The 22,451-nt window shown below is 45.2% G+C and overlaps 1 protein-coding gene across 1 annotated transcript in view; it reads right to left on the bottom strand.

Moving 5' to 3' along the window:
* Positions 1 to 22,451, bottom strand: part of LOC126284981 (class A basic helix-loop-helix protein 9-like) — a 57,949-nt gene that overhangs the window by 29,415 nt on the left and 6,083 nt on the right. The window contains exon 2 of the mRNA XM_049984273.1: positions 1,758 to 2,887. Within this exon, the coding sequence (XP_049840230.1) occupies positions 1,777 to 2,787 (1,011 nt within the window). The 5' untranslated portion in view covers positions 2,788 to 2,887 and the 3' untranslated portion in view covers positions 1,758 to 1,776. The remainder of the gene's footprint in view (positions 1 to 1,757; positions 2,888 to 22,451) is intronic.

The following is a 22,451-nucleotide window of genomic DNA, read 5'->3' as shown; positions in this document are numbered from 1 at the left end:
ACGTTATGCTGTAACATTTAATTTTAATTTTGTCTCAAGAAGGTGTCCCTTGTGACACCTAAACCAAGGGTACAAATTAATTGTGTTCGCGACTGAGGGATGTGTTTTTCAAAATTTTGTATTATACAACAGTCGCTGATTGACAGCCACGTTAAAAACCTCATTAATTTAGCATTTTATTATTCCGATTTCGGCTTCCCCTTGTTGTCCAACAAAGTTGTTGTCTACTCCCGCCTGCTTTTATTTGTTGTTCCCCATTCACGTACGCAACAGATCGTTCTATTCTGCTACCACTCGTAGTAGTTAGCACACTGGACTCGCATTCGGGAGGATGACGGTTCAGTCCCGCGTCCGGCCATCTTGATTTAGGTTTTTCGTGATTTCCCTAAATCTCTCCAGGCAAATGCTGGGATGGTTCGTTTGAAAGGCCACGGCCGACTTCCTCCCCCGTCCTTCCCTAATCCGATGAGACCGATGCCCTCGCTGTCTGGTCTCCTCCCCCACAACAACCCAATCCAATTTCTGCTACCACTGATCACATCTTGGTGCGGTTCTAACAAGAGAACCTCCCCATTGCACCCCCCTCAGATTTAGTTATAAATTGGCACAGTGGATAGGACTTGAAAAACTGAACACAGATCAATCGAGAAAACAGGGGTGGTGTGGAACTGTGAAAAAAAAAAAACAAGCAAAATATACAAACTGAATAGTCCATGCGCAAGACAGGCAACATCAAGGAGAATGTAAACTCCGGAGCGCCGTGGTCCGGTGGTTAGCGTGAGCAGCTGCGGAACGAGAGGTCCTTGGTTCAAGTCTTCCCTCGAGTGAAATATTTACTTTCTTTATTTTCTCAAAGTTATGATCTGTCCGTTCGTTCATTGACGTCTCTGTTCATTGTAATAAGTTTAGTGTCTGTGTTTTGCGACAGCTCGGCAAAACCGTGCGATTGGTAGATGAAAGGACGTGCCTCTTCAACAATGTGGACCGAAAACATTTGATCGCAAGGTCATAGGTCAACCGATTCCTCCACATGAAAACACGTCTGATATATTCTATACGACACTGGTGACGGCATGCGCGTCACATGACAGGAGTATGATGTCGACCCATCTAACTTCTACACTTGGCGAATGGGTAAAAAGATTTAGGTTTTCCTGTGGATGTGACAGTCACTCCCAAAAAAGTGATGAAAACAAATGAGTTTGTCACATGACCTGCAACAAATGAATGCAACAGTTTCACAGTCGCACAGTTATCCCTGTGCTCTGTCAAATCATATGTTTTTAACGTTTTAAAATTTTTCCGTGTGTAGACCGTCAAATCCTGCATATGTCCAAGTAAGTCTGAACATGTCCTGGAATTTTGGAGAGCAAAGTTGATCTTGTGTGAGTGCTTGAACTTTGATAATTGTCTGAAAATAAAGAAAGTAAAAATTCCACTCGATGGAAGACTTGAACCGAGGACCTCTCGTTCCGCAGATGCTCACGCTAACCACCGGAACACGGCGCTCCTGAGATCAGACATCCTTGATGTTGCCTATCTTGCAAATGGACTACTCAGTTTGTATATTTTGCTTACTTTTTTCAGAGTTCCACATAACTTCTTCCTGATTTCTCCATTGATCTGTGTTCAGCTTTTCAAGGCCTGTGCCAGCTTATAACTAAATCTGAGGGGGATGCGATGGGGAGGTTCCCTTGTCAGCATTCGAGGTCACGTTCTTCCTATTATGTGATGTTTACTACTCCACTCACACTCACCAAGTGTGTACAGCCGTTGTCACCGGGGCGCCAGGAACGCGTCATCCAGCAGCGGTGGCGGCGTCAGGCAGAGGTCCGGGGGCGGCCACGCGTCGTCTAGAGCGGGCGCCACGCAGTCCGCCCCCAGCGACGACGACGGCGTCAGCGACGGGGGCGGCGTCAGCAGCTGCTCGCAGCCCGCCGCCGCGTCGCCGGCAAAGAAGCCGCCGCAGGGCGCGCCCTGCGGCAGGATCAGCGTCGACACCGGGGGCAGCGACACCGCCGCCGACACCCCCAGCTGCAGCGCCGCCGCCTCGCCGACAGTCTGCTGCTGCTGCTGCTGCGGCGGCGGCGGCTGCGGCGGCAGCTGCTGGGTGTGCAGCGCCGAGTAGGGCACGGAGAAGACCTCCGGCTGCTGGCTGCACGGCCCCGGCAGCAGCGCGGGCGACGGCGGCGAGTACGACACCGTCTCGAGCGCGCGCGTCAGCTCGGTGATGTAGCGGATGGCGAGGCGCAGCGTGGCCACCTTGGTCACCTTCTCGCCGGCGCGCTGCTGCTCCTCGGACGCGTCGTCGTCGTCGGACTCGGGGGCGGCGGGGGCGGCCAGCGGCGGCAGCGCGCGCCGCAGCGCCTCGAACGCGGCGTTGATCTCGCGCATGCGCTCGCGCTCCCGGGCGTTGGCCGTCCTGCGCCGGTACCTGCTGAGCGGCTGCGGCTGGCGGCGCCGGGCCCTCCGGCCGCCGCCCCCGGTCCGCCGGCGCGCGCCGCCCCCGCCGCCCATGCCCTCGGCCGCCGGCGACGCCTCCCCCGAGCACTTGCCGCCGTCCTCGTCCTCCGTCGAATCCTCCTGCGAGCGCTGCCGCCTCTGCGTCCGCGGCCTCAGAGAGTACTTGCTCGCCCCCGACTCGGCGGCGGGCGCCGCCTCTGCTTCTCGCTCCGCGTTTTCCTTGGAGCTGCCGTTCGCAGCAGCGCAGCCATCTTCGGTAACCTCGGGCGTATTATTATTCGAGTCGAAGATCGGCAGGGAGTTTAGGTACAGCAATCCGTCCATCTTACTGCTGGCTGGAGCAGGGGTTACTGGTGTGCCAGCACTTGATAGCAATCTTCCTGTTTTCAGTCATTCCCCGTCAGACTGCAGACCTCGGATGAATCTGTAAAATATTTTTAAAATGTGTATTGATACTAAGAGGCATTCTAAATTAAACATGTGACAGCGCACAAACGCCAGAAATCAGTAAAATAGGTAAATAAGACAACGAATTTTTCTCCTTGCACACGAAATAGAGAGGACAAAGGGGAAAAATTTGTGACGTAAAATTACAGTTCCGATTAGAAAGTTAGGCCGGCCGCAGTGGCCATGCGGTTCTAGGCGCTACATTCTGGAGCCGAGCGACCTCTACGGCCTCAGGTTTGACTCCTGCCTCGAGCGTAGATGTGTGTGATGTCCTTAAGTTAGTTAGGTTAAATTAGTTCTAAGTTCTAGGCGACTGATGACCTCAGAAGTGCTCAGAGACATTTGAACCATTTGATTAGAAAGTTATATATCATTCTCAAAAACGTCTCCGACTTGGGAAATGTGTGCGCGTAATGCTCAAAAGCATGAAGAACCAACATCGTAGGTAAGATCTCAGCTACGGAGGTCACTCATCTTGGGTTCGTTGTAGTGAAGTCGATCGAGAAAGCAAAATACAGTATCTTACAAAATCGGAAAGAGAACTATCGGAAAACTGTGTACCTCAATCAAAAACTAAGCTTGGTGTAGCTATGTGTACGATATAACGTAAATAGAGGCTGATAGGCATTCATACAATTTTTCAAAAAAAAACATAATTTCTGATAGGATAGCAGCAATCAGTGATTTTACAATGTTACTTATAATCCATCTTGATTGCGAAATTTTTATTCATATGACCGGTTTCGGTTAATCTAGAACCACTTTCACATGCTGCGTCATGTGATGCAGCATGTGAAAGTTGCAGGATATGGACGGGTTACTCTTGTAACCGAAATATCACATCTGAAGATGGTTCTAGATGAACCGAAACTACACATTATTTGTTGTTCTCCATCCCCGGAAGCAACAGATTGTCTATTCTGCTATCACTTATCACAATATCCTTTCTTCCAGGAATGCTAGTTCTGCAAGGTTCGCAGAAGAACTTCTGTGAAGATGGAAGGTAGGATGCGTCATGTGATGCAGCATGTGAAAGTTACTGGATTTGGACGGGTTACTCCTGTAACCGAAATATCAGATACGAAGTTGGATCTAGATGAACCGAAGCCGATCATTTAAATAAAAGTTTTGCAATCAAGACGGATTATATGTAATATTCCTACAATTTGCTGAGGGACCAAAGTCTTGTGATACCTTCAAATATCGCGTCAGATCTTCATTCGCCCGGCTTAGTGCAGCATCTCGACGTGGCGAGGACTCAGTAAGTCGTTGGAAACCTGATACAGAAATACTGAGCCATGCTGTCTCTATAATCGTCCACAATTGCGGAAGTGTTGCTGGTGCAGCATTTTCTGCACGAACCGACCTGTCTGTTATGTCCCATAAACGTTCGATGGTATTCATGTTCGGCGATCTGGGTGGCCAAATCATACGATCGACCTGTCTAGACTGTTTTGTTTTCACAAGTCCGTCTTGATCACATTGATTTCTTTACACTTTATGAGCGGTTTTGGCTTATCGCCGCCGGCTTAAGTGGCCGTGCGGTTCTAGGCGCTACAGTCTGGAACCGGGCGACCGCTACGGTCGCAGTTTCGAATCGTGCCTCGGGCATGGATGTGTATGATGTCCTTAGGTTAGTTAGGTTTAATTGGTTCTAAGTACCTCCAGAGCGCTACGCACTGCTTGTGGTTCCACGCTCGAAGAACTAGACGAGCAGATGAAGCATTCTGTTGGTTCAAATTACTCTGAGCACTATGGGACTTATCTTCTGAGGTCATCAGTCCCCTAGAACTTAGAACTACTTAAACCTAACTAACCTAAGGACATTACACACATCCATGCTCGAGGCAGGATTCGAACCTGCGACCGTAGCGGTCGCACGGTTCCAGACTGTAGCGCCTAGAACCGCTCGGCCACTTCGGTCACCTGAAAGTCTCCCTGTGTGGTGGTACAACATGCAATGCGTGGCTCCCATCAGCATTAAATAGGGTGGAAATGATGTTTATGTTTATCTCTATTCCAATTTTCTGTACAGTTTCTGGAAGTCTCGGAACGAAGGTGATGCAAAACTATTTTAGTTGTGTATATTTGACTACTGACCAACATGTTTATTAGAAACAGAAATATTAGTGAGACGTAGTATCCCAAATTATGTCAGTTATTAATGAAGATTGTAAAATATTATTGAATGTCTTATGCAAACAGTCTTCGTGGCTTTCTCTTCGAATCTACAGAGTTGGCGATACGTGCAGCTTCAACAGCGGGCATCTGTCACACGAAGTCGTGTACATAACGCCTGTAGAATGCTGGTACATTACAATACAAGTAATCAACGACCCTGGAATACATCGAAATTAATACGCAGCGTCCTTGTACGTTCGTCTGGCTGCAAGGACACACGATCACAGAGAATCCCAAAAACGGCTTAAAAAGTTGTGTGTTGGATTTTTTTGGTATAGCCGTGCTGCCTCTCGACCGTCCCCATCCGCTTGACCGTACAATAACAACATATCGGCTTGTTCCCGACATGAATACCGAACCATTCTGCTGGTTACAGTATGCTGCATCAATCCCACAGTCTGCACGGCCCGTGATCAGAGAAAATGTCATTCGTCAGCGCCATCTACCACGGCAGCGATGCATTTCCGGACACATCTTCATAGGACATTTCTTTCCTCCATTTACACTCAGGAATCTGTCCCTGCAATTTGTCTGTTTTATTAGTGTTCAACCTGTTCAAGGGGCAGTTAACTGAAACCACCAGTCTCAATGGGATCATGGAATGTTTCCGTTCAAAATTAACCACCACACGTGTTAAGACATTTATGCCAGTGAGAGACGAGATGGAAACAGACGTCAACTCTTGTATTTCTTCAGTTCGCCGAAGACGTGATAAGTCACACAGTGAAAGATCCGGGCTGTGAGAGGTGGCTGGTCGTCTCCATAAACGCCGTCATCGAGGTGAACGGCAGCTCAGAGAGGTGCAATGCGCCACGGGCGCAGGGTGGTTGGAGCAGTATTATGCTATGGGAGACATTCTCCTGAGCTTGAGTAGGACCTGTGACACGAATCGAAGCTGCGAACCATCTGCAACCCTTCATACATGATGTCTTCCACGACGGCGTTGTCGTCTTTCAACAGTATATTTGTCCGTGTCTGGGAGGCAGAACCGTTCTACAGTGTGGCATTGTAGAGAACTCACTTTGATGTCTTGGGGAAAAGATTCGCCTCATGTAAAACGTGTGGAACCCTCTGAGTCGCTATCTGGCGCCTTCAGCGCGTACGCAAATCAGTGGCCCGTTATGTAAGCGAATTACATGACCTTTTTGTAGACATCTAATATCATACACACTACAGGCCATTAAAATTGCTACACCACGAAGATGACGTGCTACAGACGCGAAATTTAACCGACAGGAAGAAGATGCTGTGATATGCAAATGATTAGCTTTTCAGAGCATTCACACAAGGTTGGCGCCGGTGTCGACACCTACAACGTGCTGACACGAGGAAAGTTTCCAACCGATTTCTCATACACAAACAGCAGTTGATCGGGCGTTGCCTGGTGAAAGGAGGAGAAATGCGTACCATCACGTTTCCGACTTTGATAAAGGTCGGATTGCAGCCTATCGCGATTGCGGTTTATCGTATCGCGACATTGCTGCTCGCGTTGGTCGAGATCCAATAACTATTAGCAAAATATGGAATCGGTGGGATCAGGAGGGTAATAGGTGCCGCCGTACTGGATCCCAACGGCTTCGTATCACTAGCAGTCGACATGACAGACATCTTATCCGCATGGCTGTAACGGATCGTGCAGCCACGTTTCGATCCCTGAGTCAACAGATGGGGACGTTTGCAGGACAACAAACATCTGCACGAACAGTTCGACGACGTTTGCAGCAGCATGTACTATCAGCTCGGAGACTATGGCTGCAGTTACCCTTGACGCTGCATCATAGACAGGAGCGCCTGCGATGGTGTACTCAACGACGAACCTGGGTGCACGAATGGCAAAACGTTATTTCTTCGGATGAATCCAGTTTGTGTTTTCAGCATCATGATGGTCGCATCCGTGTTTGGCGACATCGCGGTGAACGCACTTTGGAAGCGTGTATTCGTCATCGCCACATTGGCGTGTCACCCGGCGTGATTGTATGGAATGGCATTGGTTACACGTCTCGTTCACCTCTTGTTCGCATTGACGGCACTTTGAACAGTGGACGCTACATTTCAGATGTGTTACGACCCGTCGCTCACCGTACATTCGATCCCTGCGAAACCCTACATTTCAGCAGGATGATGCACGACCGCATGTCGCAGGTCCTGTACGGGCCTTTCTGGATACAACAAATGTTCAACTGCTGCCTTGGCCAGCACATTCTCCAGATCTCTCACCAATTGAAAACGTCTGGTCAATGGTGGCCGAGCAACTGGCTCGTCACAATGCGCCAGTCACTACTCTTGATGAACTGTGGTATCGTGTTGAAGCTGAATGGGCAGCTGTAGCTGTACACGCCATCCAAGCACTGTTTGACTCAATGCCCAGGCGTATCAAGGCCAATATTACGGCCAGAGGTGGTTGTTCTGGGTACTGATTTCTCAGGATCTACGCACCTAAATTGCGTGAAAATGTAATCACGTGTCAGTCCTAGCATAATATATTTGTCCAATGACTACCCGTTTATCATCTGCATTTCTTCTTGGTGTAGCAATTTTAATGGCCAGTAGTGTACCTTCACAAACCAACGAATAAACAGTCTGATCCCTGATACGCGGAATCATTGGTGTATTTCGTTCCAAACATGGACAAGCAGGCTATTAGACAGATGGTTACTATGTTTTCGCTCATTAGTGTATTCTTTCAGGGTTTAATTTCGTAAACGGACTGATAAACTGTCAACCAACTGTTAACCAATGTCTCAACCAGAGGCGTTCGCGCAGGAGCGTGCCGGATGGCAGATTCAGGGTGCCAGACTGCGCCGCCCCACAGGTGCGGACCCGCCTGTCCGCTGTCGCCGGCGGCTGAGTCTGCGGGAGAAAGTTCCGTTTTCCTTCCGCCTCCAGCGGCTACTGGCTGCCTCGCAAGTGGCCGGCGGCTCAGTTCTACCATACATGGAGATGGAACTCTTCCTGTTCTCTTCCTTACGGTTTATTACCCATGTTATCTTTTTTTTCCTCGTGAAGGAATTCATCTAGAGATGTTCCTTTCTTGTCAACGACTCCGTCAAGGAAGTGAATTTTCCGGTATTCCTCTTGTTTTGAAAACAGAGTAAAAGTGATTTTCATATACAAAAGAGCGTTAGGGAAAACGAAGTACTGGAAGCCCCAAACAAGCTGCTAGCTATCCGGCATGAGAGGCCGAGCGGTTCTAGGCGCTACAGTCTGAAACCGCGCAACCACTACGGTCGCAAGTTCGAATCCTGCCTCGCGCATGGATGTCCTTAGGTTAGTTCGGTTTAAGTCGTTCTAAGTTCTAGGGGACTGTTGACCTCAGAAATTTAGTCCCATAGTGCTCAGGGCCGTTTTGAAGCTGCTAGCTGTCAACAGCGGTCACTACCTGGAAGTGCGTTTGTACGATGGACCAATATGGAATGTGATTAATGGATCATAAGGAAAAGCTTACTGTCTAGACAGAAGTCACGCCTGCCACATACGGCCACAGGGAGAAAGATTAGCCACCACACAATAACTACCTCAAACACAGGTCATATTAGGCGACTGTTGCCGTTTGGAGTTGTGAGATGGACAGTGAATGCCACCATGGCGGGGCGTCAAAGTGCTATTGCAGGACCAGTCTATGTTTTCGCCAGCAGTAGTAATGCATGTAATTTGTAGTACTGAGGTGCTCCGCCGGCCGGGGTGGCCTACCGGTTCTAGGCGCTACAGTCTGGAACCGCGCGAACGCTACGGTCGCAGGTTTGAATCCTGCCTCGGACATGGATATGTATGATGTCCTTAGATGACCAGAATGAGATTTTCACTCTGCAGCGGAGTGTGCGCTGATATGAAACTTCCTGGCAGATTAAAACTGTGTGCCCGACCGAGACTCGAAATCGGGACCTTTGCCTTTCGTCGGCAAGTGCTCTACCATCTGAGCAACCGAAACACGACTCACGCCCGGTACTCACAGCTTTTGGAAGGTAGGAGACGAGATACTGGCAGAAGTAAAGCTATGAGTACCGGGCGTGAGTCGTGCTTCAGTAGCTCAGATGGTAGAGCACTTGCCCACGAAAGGCAAAGGTCCCGAGTTCGAGTCTCGGTCGGGCACACAGTTTTAATCTGCCAGGAAGTTTTGTCCTTAGGTTAGTTAGGTTGAAGTAGTTATAAGTTCTAGGGGACTGATGACCTCAGAAGTTAAGTCCCATAGTGCTCAGAGGCATTTTTTTTTTTTTTTTGAGGAGCAACTTAAAAAAGAAATGTAACCTGCCCTGCCATAACGCAGGGAAGCCTTCCAAGTAAGCCTTTCGTGAAGATAGAGAGAGAGAGAGAGAGAGAGAGAGAGAAATTGTAGTTATTAGTTTGGGAAAAGAAGGCATTGCGGAAAGATTACAAAATTTCTCGTTAAATAATTTGTCGTTAAATAGAAGCGTGGCCACTCTCGCCGGAGGTTATAGTCCATCCGCGGGTGTGTGTGTGTGTGTGTGTGTGTGTGTGTGTGTGTGTGTGTGTGTGTGTGTGTGTGTGTGTTGTTCTTATCATAAGTTAGTTTAAATAGTGTGTAAGTCGATGGACCGATGACTTCAGCAGTTTAGTCCCTTGGGAATTCACACATCTTTGAACATCTGAACATTTGGGGAGTTGAAAAACACGAGCTGGCAAATCAGACCACGACCACTGAAATCCTTACAAAACGCCAGGGGAGAAGTCATCGCAGTGTGTGCACTCTAACATCTTTAATGAGGAGCACCTATCAACGTCTCGAAGAACGCTCTAGGCTTTACTTCTGGGAGCAACGGCACCACGTACAAGTAGCTACTGCTAACACCCAACATCCACTACGTTCCAGCTCTGGCTGTGGCCAAGAAACTTGCAAGAGCTGCCGTCCGAGATTTGCTGCCAAAGGGCTGCCGCCGCCACGAGTACGACGTTAACTATTCGCCACGCACCGCCGCCTAAATGAAGCGCACGACAGCACTCCAGTGGCAGACCACCTGTCAGTTCCCTCTTCTCTTACAGCAAGTAATAAAAACACTTTTATGACTTGAGATGATTTCTTAATGCAATAGCAGTGATGGAAATGTATCCAGATTTTTATAACGTGCAACTAAAGCCAGTAGTCGTGGATCAAGCACAACGCTTTTTGAAAACACTCAGTTGTGCTACATTCTGTTCACATTCTTGCAGCTGACTCTCCAAACGCCTAATTCATTAGCAATCTATAAAATTCGCACGCAAGTGCGCTTACGAAACAAATGCTTCAAATGGCTCTAAGCACTATGGGACTTATCACCTGAGGTCATCAGTCCCCTAGACTTAGAACTATTTAAACCGAACTGACCTAAGGACATCACACACTTCCATGCCCGAGGCTGGATTCGAACCTGCGACCGTAGCAGCAGCGCGCTGCGGACTGAAGCGCATAGAACCACTCGGTCACCGCGGCCGGCGCTGACGAGAGGTGTTGAAAGAGTAATGCAACATAATTCTCTCTCGGACTATTTCGGTTGGAAAAAAATGCAGAATTTGTTGTCGGACATCGTGGAATATTCCCGCTTCACCCCCTACGGTTTCACGAATTGCCGATAGGTGGCGGCGTTATTAGTCGCCTTCAAAATAGCATCTGTGACGGAGGTGCGTATCAAGCAGAGAGCTACCATTGAGTTTCGTTTGGCGGAAAAACCAGACCACTCGCAGAATATTTACGGCGACCTGGCAGTGAACAAAGAACGGTGATTTGTTGTTCGAGGCTATCATCGTCGCAGCAAGGACGCCCCAAACCTGTTCCATTTCCCGCATGCAGTGCGGCCGCACACAGCTGTGACTCCTGCATCGTTGGAACGCGCAGACTCTCGCATTCTAGGTGATCGACGGTTCAGAACCAAACCACCTCGCTGCTCAACTGGACGTCTCTGTTGGTAGTGCTGACACACTCGCCCACTATTTGGGGAACACAAAGGTGTGCGATCACAGAATTCTTCGCCACCTAACAAAAGATCATAAAGAACAACGAAAGACCATCAGTGCGGAAATGGTAGCACAATACGAGGCTGATCGCGGCAATTTTTGTCGAACATCACCTAAGGTGATGGAACATGGTTTATCATTTCGAACTCGAAATAAAACGGCGATCCATGAAGTTGCGCGACACCACTTCTCCTACGAAGAAAACTTCCAAAGCGACACCAACAGCCGGTAAAGTCATGGCGACGATCCCTCCGGGCTCTGAAGGGGTTATGCCTCATTCTGCAACAATTGGCTTGTATTGTTCTAACCTCAGGAAATCGAAGAAATGCGTGTTCGTCGCTACAATGATGCAAACAACTCTCCTTCGCCTGAAACGCAGGGTCTCACACAAGTCTGCGAACACGAGAGAAGCTTACAAAACTTTCATTGGACTGTTCTTCCGCATCCACCCTAAACTCCGGATCTCGCACCTTCCTATTTCCATCAGTCTGGCCCAATGGAGGACGCCCTCCGCGAGAAGCGGTACATGGATGGTGGGTAGGTTATAGATGCAACGAGACGTTGACCCCGACGTCAACCAGTGGAGTGCTGATATGCCCTCATGTCATCCCTATAGGGGCGTGAGGCCGTCAAATTGAACGGAGATTATGTTGCAAAATAGGGTTTTGTAGCCTAGAGTGTCGGGAAGAATATGGTTAACTGGAATCCTGAGTAAAACGAACCTGCCCCCATGACAAAATACGTTTCCTTACTTACTGAATTATCGTCGTATATTATAATTAATACAAGTAACTTTGAAAAATTCCATCACTATATAATTTGCGTGACACGTGCGACCGTAACTGTAAATAAATTTCAAAGCCCACTTTCGCCGCGGAATCGTGTGAGGAAATGTGCATTAAGATATCATTATGAACAGGTAATGAACATTTTTAATTCGACTAAATGATAGTTTATCGTTGGAGAATATTCTCCTTAGCGAACATTTACACAGACATGAAGCAATGTGTACCATACGCCAGATTGTAAACCGAGCTCCATCTGCTTTATCTTTCTTCTCACTTTTATCGTATATAGAAGGATTTTAACGCAAGGAAGATAGTTTCAAACCCGAGGCAACTTTTTACAGTGCTAATGAAATGGGAAATTGTAATTAATGTTGCCAACTGATGTATACGAAGCCATTTCTATAATCCTCTGAGCCATTACTTTTCTATTTTACTCTTGTCGTGTCTTATGACAAGGTGGTAAAGCGTATACCTGGAAACAGCAAGATTGTAAAATCCATTCTCGGTGTAGCCATGAAGTATTTAAACCTGCATTCAACCTGTTTCGAGCTCTTAATGATGTAAATACTGGCCAGGAACAACATGTTGTTTGGATTCAACATCAAATCTTCCATCGTTTCTTCCCAGAAAAGTTACTGGGGTAGGTTAGGGAAATGAAAATCCCCGAAGTTAAGTCCAATTGAAAGTCTTATATCAGGTAGTTGAAAGACATGGAATTATTATTATTATTATTATGTGCCTGTGTCCACTATGCACCATTTTGCCACTAGAAAAGATAGGTTTCATAAAATCTTTTTTGGATCAATCACATATCCTGCACCAATCACAGTGAACATTATATATGTTATAACTATGCGTGGTTTTCAGAAAACAAAGTAAGTCACGGAGTTCTTCACTCTGTCAAGTGTAGCTATTCTACTTCATGTATTTGTGAACTGTCTTAAAAGTGTGGGTAAATGATACTACTGCCCCTAACGCCGCAATAAGCACCGTTGTTCACGTGTTTTTCATATAACTTCCGGTGTGTGCTACGATTAATTTGTACCCGTAAATCAGTTAACCGCTTGAAATGAAAATTAAAACACCTGCAGCCGTCTCTTTTGCTTTTAATTTGTGCACGCATTTAGTTTCGGTGCAAAAATGGTTCAGATGGCTCTGAGCACTATGGGACTTAACACCAATGGTCATCAGTCCCCTAGGACTTAGAACTACTTAAACCTAACTAACCTAAGGACATCACACAACACCCAGCCATCACGAGGCATAGAAAATCCCTTACCCCGCCGGGAAGCGAGAACGCTACCGCACGACCACGAAATGCGGGCTCTAGTTTCGGTGTTCGGTTACAGTATTCAGATCCATCGATCAATGTAAATTGGGAGCAATCCAATCTCGTAAACAGTCACAAGAGGAGCCAATATTAAACGACCAATGTCCACAGATGTCTGGTTTACACGACACTGTCCCTTGGTGCACCAACCGACGACTCCCTGTCCAGTCAGCGATTATTCCCCGTCCAGTCGTCAGTCGATGAACGAAGCGATAGTATCGTTTAAACCAGAGAATTCTACGGACACTGATTATTTAACATTGGCTCCTGTTCTGACTGCATACGAGACTGGATGCTACCCAGTTTACGTTGATCAAGGGGTCTGAAGATCGTGTAACGGAACACCGAATCTGGTTATGAAAATAAATTCTATGAAAAAGTGATGGCTGCAGATGTTTTAACTTTCATTCTATATTTAACAGCCATAGTCCTTGTAATTATCTGTTACAAAGATTAACATACAAAGAATGAACTGCCTCATTTTTCCCTTATAATACGTTGCATAAAATAAGTGTCTATTGCTCCATGTCGTATTCTCTTAATATTGTAGTCAGATGATGTTATTATATTAATTCGTGCGTTTTAACTTTGTATTTGAGAGGGAATTTCAATTTACGGCATATTTCGAACTTTCTCTCGTAGGTAATCCGTTTTCAAAACTGTCTAGGGAGGTCACAGTATTCCATATGCTTCAATATTTTTAGACTGAAACTGCAGGATAAATATGACGTTTCAGAATTCAAACTAGGTGCTACCAAAAATACTTTACTATGTGTAATGATATCATCTACGTACTTGCTTACCGAAATATACCCCGGTGGGAACAGGTCACAGCGTAATGTTACACAGTATGGACGATTATACACTACTGGCCATTAAAATTGCTACACCTCGAAGATGACGTGCTACAGACGCGAAGTTTAACCGACAGGAAGAAGATGCTGTGATATGCAAATGATTAGCTTTTCAGAGCATTCACACAAGGTTGGCGCCGTGGCGACACCTACAACGAGCTGACATGAGGAATGTTTCCAAACGATTTCACATACACAAACAGCAGTTGACCGGCGTTACCTGGTGAAACGTTGTTGTGATGCCTCGTGTAAGAAAGAGAAAAGCGTACCATCACGTTTCCAACTTTGATAAAGGTCGGATTGTAGCCTATCGCGATTGAGGTTTATCGTATCGCGACATTGCTGATCGCGTTGGTCGAGATCCAATGACTCTTAGCAGAATATGGAATCGGTGGGTTCAGGAGGGTAATACGGATCGCCGTGCTGGATCCCAACGGCCTCGTATCACTAGCAGTCGAGATGACAGGCATCTTATCCGCATGGCTGTAACGGATCGTGCAGCCACGTCTCGATCCCTGAGCCAACAGATGGGGACGTTTGCAAGACAACAACCCTCTGGATGAACAGTTCGACGACGTCTGCAGCAGCATGGACTGTCAGCTCGGAGACCTTGGCTATGGTTACCCTTGACGGTACATCACCGACGGGAGCGCCTGCGATGGTGTACTCAACGACGAACCTGGGTGCACGAATGGCAAAACGTCATTTTTTTTCGGATTAATCCAGGTTCCGTTTACAGCATCATGATGATCGCATCCGTGTTTGGGGACATCGCGGTGAAAGCACTTTGGTAGCGTGTATTCGTTATCGCCATACTGACGTATCAGCCGGCGTGATGGTATTGGGTGCCACTGGTTACACGTCTCGGTCACCTCTTGTTACGACCCATGGCTCCACCCTTCATACGATCCCTGCGAAACCCTACATTTCAGCAGAATAATGCACGACCGCTAGCTGCAGGTCCTGTACGGACCTTTCTGGATGCAGAAAGTGTTCGACTGCTGCCCTGGTCAGCACATTCTCCAGATCTCTCACCAATTGAAAAGCTGGTCAATGGTGGCCGACCAACTGGCTCGTCACAATACGCCAGTCACTATTCTTGATGAACTGTGGTATCGTGTTGAAGCTGCATGGGCAGCCATCCAACTTTGTTCGTCTCAATGCCCAGGCGTATCAAGGCCGTTATTACAGCCAGAGGTGGTTGTTCTGGGTAGTGATTTCTATGGACCTATGCACCCAAATGGCGTGAAAATGTAATCACATGTCAGTTCTAGTATAATATATTTGTACAATGAATACCCGTTTATCATCTGGATTTTTTCGTGGTGCAGCAATTTTAATGGCCAGTAGTATACGTCTGCGCCAAGTGCCACGTCCGACGTGTGCTGCGAGGCTGCCACAAAATGTCAGGAGTCGCGTTCCCCTGATCTGCGTGCAGCGCGGCGCAGTGGCGTGCAGTGCAGTGCCCCTTGCAGGTGAATGCACCGGCAGGGTGCCTCTGAATGGCGGTACACCCACCACACCCACAGCAGCCAGCGGAGCGTGAAGGCCGCTACACTACTGTACACCGATACTCAGCTACGCCGCGTTCACGAGGTGCCCGCAACACACCTCTGCTGCGAACCGCTGCATACTCCCCAGGCGACGCCCGGCGCTCTCCGCTCACTGAGACAGGGAAGCAGCAGAAAGGGAGATTCGACCGCTTGTAACATTTTTGTTTCGATTTTCTACACGGAAATTATTTCCCTTTCGCAACGGTGATGAAACTTCTTTTTGTTTGTCATATATAAATGACCTAGTAGGTAAAGTCGGAACTTCGATGAGGATCTTCATGAATGATGCTGTTGTACACACAGTAGTCACAACGCCATAAAATTATAATGAACCGCAGGAAGACCATCCGAGGATCGATGCTTGGTGCAGGAGCCGGTAGTCGACCATCAGTATAAACAAACGTAACGTATTATAAATATTTAAGCAGAAAGATTCGTTATCGTAAGATTACACTATTAAAGAAAAATCGCTGAAAACAGTCAACAACCATTAATACGTACAGATCGGCTACAAGTGGAATGACCGCATAAAATAATGACATGTAAGGTAGATGCCAGACTGAAAGTGACTCGAAGAACCGTCCCAGGGAGGAGGTTTCTTACAAATCCTCGCTTGACCAACGCTTGAATACTGTATGTGAGCAGTAGCATATGGAATAGATAGAGGGAGAAAATCCAAAGAAGAGCAGTGCAAGCAGGTAGGTTTAGGAAGCATCACGGGAATGCTCGTCCAATTCTAGCGTCAGACGCTGCAAGAAAGGCGTTGCGCATCACTGTATGGCCTGCTGTTAAAATTCCTTAATCATATGTGTGCAGAAAGAGCGAGCAGTATATTTACATATTCCTGACACTGTCAGTCTGGTGGTCATCTGCAGCGTATGTTAAGTGAGGGAAACTTCACATTCCAGCATCGCTGAAAAAGCATTTTATAGGATGACCGGTTTCGACAAAGCTATGCTGTCATCATCGGAACTTATGGTTTAAAATTTTTGCATCATATTGTCCATCAGTATTGCAACTCGCTTCACATTGCATGTGCACTTCCCACTACCGTGAAGATCACTCCACATTCACATGTCAACTGTAAAAGTATTTTGTACAAATTAACATAACCATATTGCGCTGATTACAAATGTTCTTGTTCATCACCAGTTGTCAACTGGCAAAAGGAACAGGTAAAGGGGGAAGAACAGTAGTACGCAAAGAACCCTCCGTGAAGCACCTTAAAGAGGTCTACTGAGAACGGATATATATATATATATATATATATGCTTCATTAGACTGGCCCATCATAGCTGATAAGTGGTGATTTGCAAATGTTGTTTGCCTCATTTTGATTACAGTGCATATCAGACATTGTGATGTTGCACACTTATCCCTGTCTGCCCATACAGATATATGCTTTCTGTAACTTCTCTAAATTGGAGGATGGTTCCTGTAAAAGGGCAAAAGCAGTTGGTATTCCCAATATGAGCTTATGCTCCATTTGTATGATCATAAGATAAATGGGGCATTGAACCCTAATCTTTCTTCCTTTATTGTATATGACTCAGGGTGTCAGACTAGCTTGGTACAGGCAGCTGAATGCAAGCAACTGCCTATATTTTAATTAATACTTAATCAATTAGTATAGCCACATTAAAACATTAATTACATTATGAACATTCATATATTAATTCCACGAATGACATTTATACGCTAAGTGCAAGAGTATAATACACACCAGCAAATTATTTTGGCAGCTTTAGATTTTCGAATGTAGTGATAAAGTGAATTTATTAAACAAACAACAAAAGAGCAAACATCCCTATGATACAGTAACATTGGCACACTGGATAGAGGTGTTAGTACCTTAATCTTTTATCCTTTTATCTGCAGGCTGCTATTCCTCACAAATGTTAGCTGGTGCAATGCTAGCTAAATAGTGCAGTTTCATCAGTAGTAGTGTAGGATGTAACAACGTTATCAGTTATTTACCGGTGAACTACATCGTATCTTTTTCTAACTTTTTCAGCTTTGTGTCAAACATACTGCTCTATTTTCTCTGTGTGTCTCCTTCTAGTACCAATATAATTATTGCTTGATGATTTAACTCGTGTCAAACCTGTCGTTTCTGAGTTTCCTTACCTGTGGACATGTCTTTATTTCACAGTAGCAGCTACACCCAAAACCCATAATAATTTTTTTTAAAGTGTTCGGTCTCTGTGTCCCTTACAAATTTAACGTCAAATCGCTGTCTCTAGTATGATGCAAGTTATTTCCTGATGTGTTACCACATGCCTTTCATCGAGCACTTTGTTCTAGTTACTGTTTTCCGTATCTCGCTTTCTACCTCAGATAAAGGCCTCTCTGATAGTAGTCGGCATAGTTTGGAGAGGAATTCTCCTCTACCTGTGATAGCCTGCTTCTTACACCCCTTGTTTCAGCCGTCACGTATTTTTCTTCCAAGATTGAAGAATTAGTTCCCTACGTAATTCTTAATTTTTGTGTCAAGTTTATCGCCAATCTCATCTCTGCTACACAAAACTACAGTCTTTATTTGGTTAGCCTCCAGCCATATTCTGTGCTCAGTGATTATTCACGGTACGCAACAGATCCTGTAGTTCACCCCACTTTAATAGAAGGTATCAGTGTCATCATATAATATTAATATTGAGATGATTTCGTCCAGAATTTTAATGCCATTTATTGATTTCTCTTTAATTCTTCGTTTTACTTTTTTCTTACTTTGTTATTTCTTTTATATACTTTCACCCGAGCCGTTGTTTCTGGTTCTTCTGTACTTGTTATTCTCTCTTGGTAGCTAAATAGGGTGGCCAAAACAATTGTGGCCAGTATAATATTTGTAAGGTTGATATGGAATTGACCCCTTATTAACTAAGAGAACTGATGATCGCAGGAGTCGCTGTAAGCCGTGGACCAATCGGCTGTTGGTATATGTCTGCGCATATGCATCTCCTGCAAGCTGTGCACCGAGTACTTCACTGTGTCACCACATTTCACCTATGTCTGGAACTACATGAGTACTCGTTCACAATGAATGCCTCAAAGACAGTTCATCGAATCACCTTCAAGCAATTTCTCTGCATTTTCGCTTTCAAGCAGCGTTGCGGGAAAGCCAATACTTACATTTTTCCGCGCGATGTTTGATTTCTCTCACTCTATTACAATGAACATTTTACCCTATGTAGATGGGTGCCAAAAAACACTTTTAACTTCAGGGGACAAAAATGGTGAGTGAAATTTCGTAAAAAGATCGCGCCGCAGCGTAAAGCACGTTTGTTTTAATGACTGCCGTTCCAAATCGCTCTCCCTTTTATTTCACGATAATACAAAACGACTTGCCCTTTTTTGAATTTTTTCGATATCCTTCATCCATCCTATCTGCTGCGGATTCCACACTGCAGAAGTCCTCCAGAAGAGAACGGACAAGCTTAGTGTACGCAGTCTCTTGCTTCTTCTACGTGTTCTGCCGTAAATCTAGGTCTATGGTTAGCTTTCGTCATTTCATGATCTAAGCGATCGTTCCAGTTTAAGTTATTTGTAATTGTAATTCCTGCGTATTCCTACTTCTTCACATTCTTCGTCATTAAGAGTCAACAGCCACTTTTCGCGTCATGCCGATTTCTTGTTTAAACAATTTTGCAATTGGTTTCGATCATCTTAAGTCTTTACGAAACGGTAAATGACAGCATCATCTGCAAACAATCTAAGAAGCTGCTGTGATTGACTCTTACGTCGTTTATACATCTACATCGATATCTACTTTACAAATGACACCTATATGTCTGGTAGGCGGTTGATCGAACCACCTTCACGCTAATTCTATAGTATTCGATTCTCGAACAGCGATCGGAAAAGACTACTATTCATATCTTTCCATGCGAGCTCTTATATCCCGTATTTTATTATGATGACACTTTTCTCCCTCTGAAGGTCGGCGTTAACAAAATATTCGCATTTGGAGGAGAAAGTTGGCGATTGAAATTTCGTGAGAAGATATGCAGGAACGAAACACGCCTTTGTTTCAATGATTTCCATCCTAATTCCTGTATCATGTCTGTGACATTCTGTACCCTATTTCGTGATAATACAATACATGCTACCCTTGTTTGAACTTTCTCGATGAACTCCGTTAATCCTATCTGGTAAGGATCCCACACTGCTCAGCAGTTTTCCAAATGACGACGGACAACCATAGTGTAGGCAGTCTCTTTAGCAGATCCGTTGCAACTTCTAAGGGTTCTGGTAATAAAACCCGTCTTTGGTTCGCCTTATCGACAACATTTTCTATGTGTTGTTTCCAATTTACATAGTTCGTATCTGTAATCCCAACGTAGCTAGTCGAACTTATAGCCTTTACATTTGATTGATTTATCGTGTAACCGAAGTTAAGCGGATTTCTTTTAGCACTCATGTGGATCAAATCACTCTTTCCATTATTTAGGATATATTGCCAATTTTTAAAACATACATTTATCTTATTAAACCGTTTTGCAATTTGTTTTGATCTGACGACTTTACTACACGATAAACGACAACATAAGATGGCTGCTCAGACTCATTCCTAAATAGGTTATATAGAAAAGGAACATATAACACTGGCTTGGGGAACGCTAGAAATCACTTCTGTCTTACTCGACGACTTTCCATCGATTATTACAAACTGTGACCTCTCTGATAACAAATCGCATGAATCAGACATATTCCACAAGCATGCAATCTACAAGCCGCTTGTGAGGTATGTGTCAAAAGCCTCCTGTAAATCTAGAAGTACAGGGTCAGTCTGAACTGCCTTGTCGATAGCACATAGCACTTCGTGTGAGTAAAGTGCTAGTTGTATTTCACAAGAGTGATGTTGCCTAATCCATTCTATGTGTCAACAGACTGTTGCTTCCAGGCAATTCATAATGTCCGAACACAGTGTAAGTTCCTAAATCCTGCTAAAAATCTAAGTTAGCAATATTGATCTGTAATTCGACGGACTACTCTTATTTACTTTCTTGAGCATTGGTGTGACATGTGCAACTTTCCAGTCATTAAGTACTGATTTTCGTCGAGAGTGCAGCTGTACATGCCTGCTAAGCATAGAGCTGTTGTATTACCATAGAATGAAAGAAACCTAGTTGGTATACAGTCAGGACCGGAGAACTTTCCTTTATGAAGTGAATTAAGTAGATTCGCTACACATAGGATATCTGCTTCTAACTTACTAATGTTGGCAGTGTTTGCGCGAAAGGAACTGAGTTGTGAACTCACACAACGTGCACCATTATACATCAGAAAATCCGCAGCAATATTCTAAATACTCGTTGCGTAATCTCACTATGGGTGTTTGGTGTGCAATGTCTGCAGTCCTCTTCGTAACACACTTTCAAACAGTTAATGCTAACCGGTATGTGCAAAAATGTGTAATCTGTATGTGGATCAACTCACGGAAGATGGACGACTCTACGAATATTTTCAACAATTTGGAGCAATAGCAAACGACCAATTTGAAAACTATGTCACAAGTGGATAAGGTATCTGGACAATCATCAGATACAGTGCAGTCGTTACCCACTTCGATTAGCTGAGCTTTCTCTCCTTGTGAATTTCACCTGTGGGGAACATTGAAGGGTCAGATGTTCTCAAATAATCCTCAGACACTGGAAGAGCCAGAGCATAAGACTGGAAACGGTACTGCATAACCCTGGAAACGAAACTGATGCTATCCCTCTTGCAGAATTGTTAACGCGTGTCTCGCAGCTTTATAAATCGAATACAGAGGCCGCATCGACGCCAACATACGCAATTTCCAGCATCTTCTGTGACGTTCATTAACAAGGATCAATCCCGCGTACTGTAAATATTTTCCTACCGAGTTTCATTTTTCCGCCCGTACATACAGTACATTATCCTCCCTTTCGTATAGCGTGTAGTTTACCTATCTTTCTAAGGATTTTCAAGAATTTGCAACACTGGACACTGCCCAAGCCTGTTTTAGGCCTACAAGCCCTATAAAAGTCTCTTCATTTTTCAAAACCTTCGTTTCTTTTACCAAGCGTGAAGTCGGAACTGAATATGTGATGCTTCCAACTTTCTTGTTCTGTATTTAAGACTATGTTCGGGCCTCGAACTTAGGGTGTTTGCAGTTACGGTCCGTCCGAACAAGTCAGCGAGGAATATCGGGAAGTGCACTTCGCAATACACTGCTGATGGAAGGTAGGCCCCTGTTAGGAAAGCACTGCCACTTCTGCGAGAGTTTGTCATTTTGTACTTAATTTACTATCTTTCCCCTGTTTTCCCACAGTATACGTTTTATTTTCATGTAATGCCGTGCTCTCTACTCTGTAAGATGTATCTATAGTCCAAGAAATTTCTTCTTCATTTTAAAATTCAACACCAAGAAGTCATCCTTTCACATACGTCAATAAGCACCATCGCTTTCACCGTACTGCGTGTTCATATTCCCTTGGTGGAAGAGCTCTATCACTTTCCTCACTGTTTTCCGCCGTTTTGTTTCTTATCGAGACTTGGTAGTGCTCTTCGTCACTATAATCACTTTCTTTTGCTATTTTTAGACCACATTAACTACTATTTTACCCACTCATTTTACATCTTACAGTTTTGATTCTTCCTTCATGTCCACCGAAACGATCACGTCGTGGGTGAATATGAGCATTGTTATCGATTCTTCTTGCAAAATTTTTTTCTGTCCTAATATTTTCTTTAACTTTGCTCGGTACTCCTTCAAGATAGCAGACGGGATATCTTGATATTGGCCTTTAGCCATAATCTTGCACAAACACACAAAATGTTTCCGTCTTGGCTACACATTATTATTTTGATTACGCGTTTTGGCTGACGGCCATCATAGTATCGAAAATTTTAAAATATCGATACAAAA

The sequence above is a fragment of the Schistocerca gregaria genome, chromosome 1 (assembly GCF_023897955.1).
Source record: "Schistocerca gregaria isolate iqSchGreg1 chromosome 1, iqSchGreg1.2, whole genome shotgun sequence".
Lineage (NCBI taxonomy): Eukaryota > Metazoa > Arthropoda > Insecta > Orthoptera > Acrididae > Schistocerca > Schistocerca gregaria.
The sequence above is the reverse complement of the archived record's forward strand: the minus strand, read 5'-3'. Positions and strand labels throughout refer to the sequence as shown.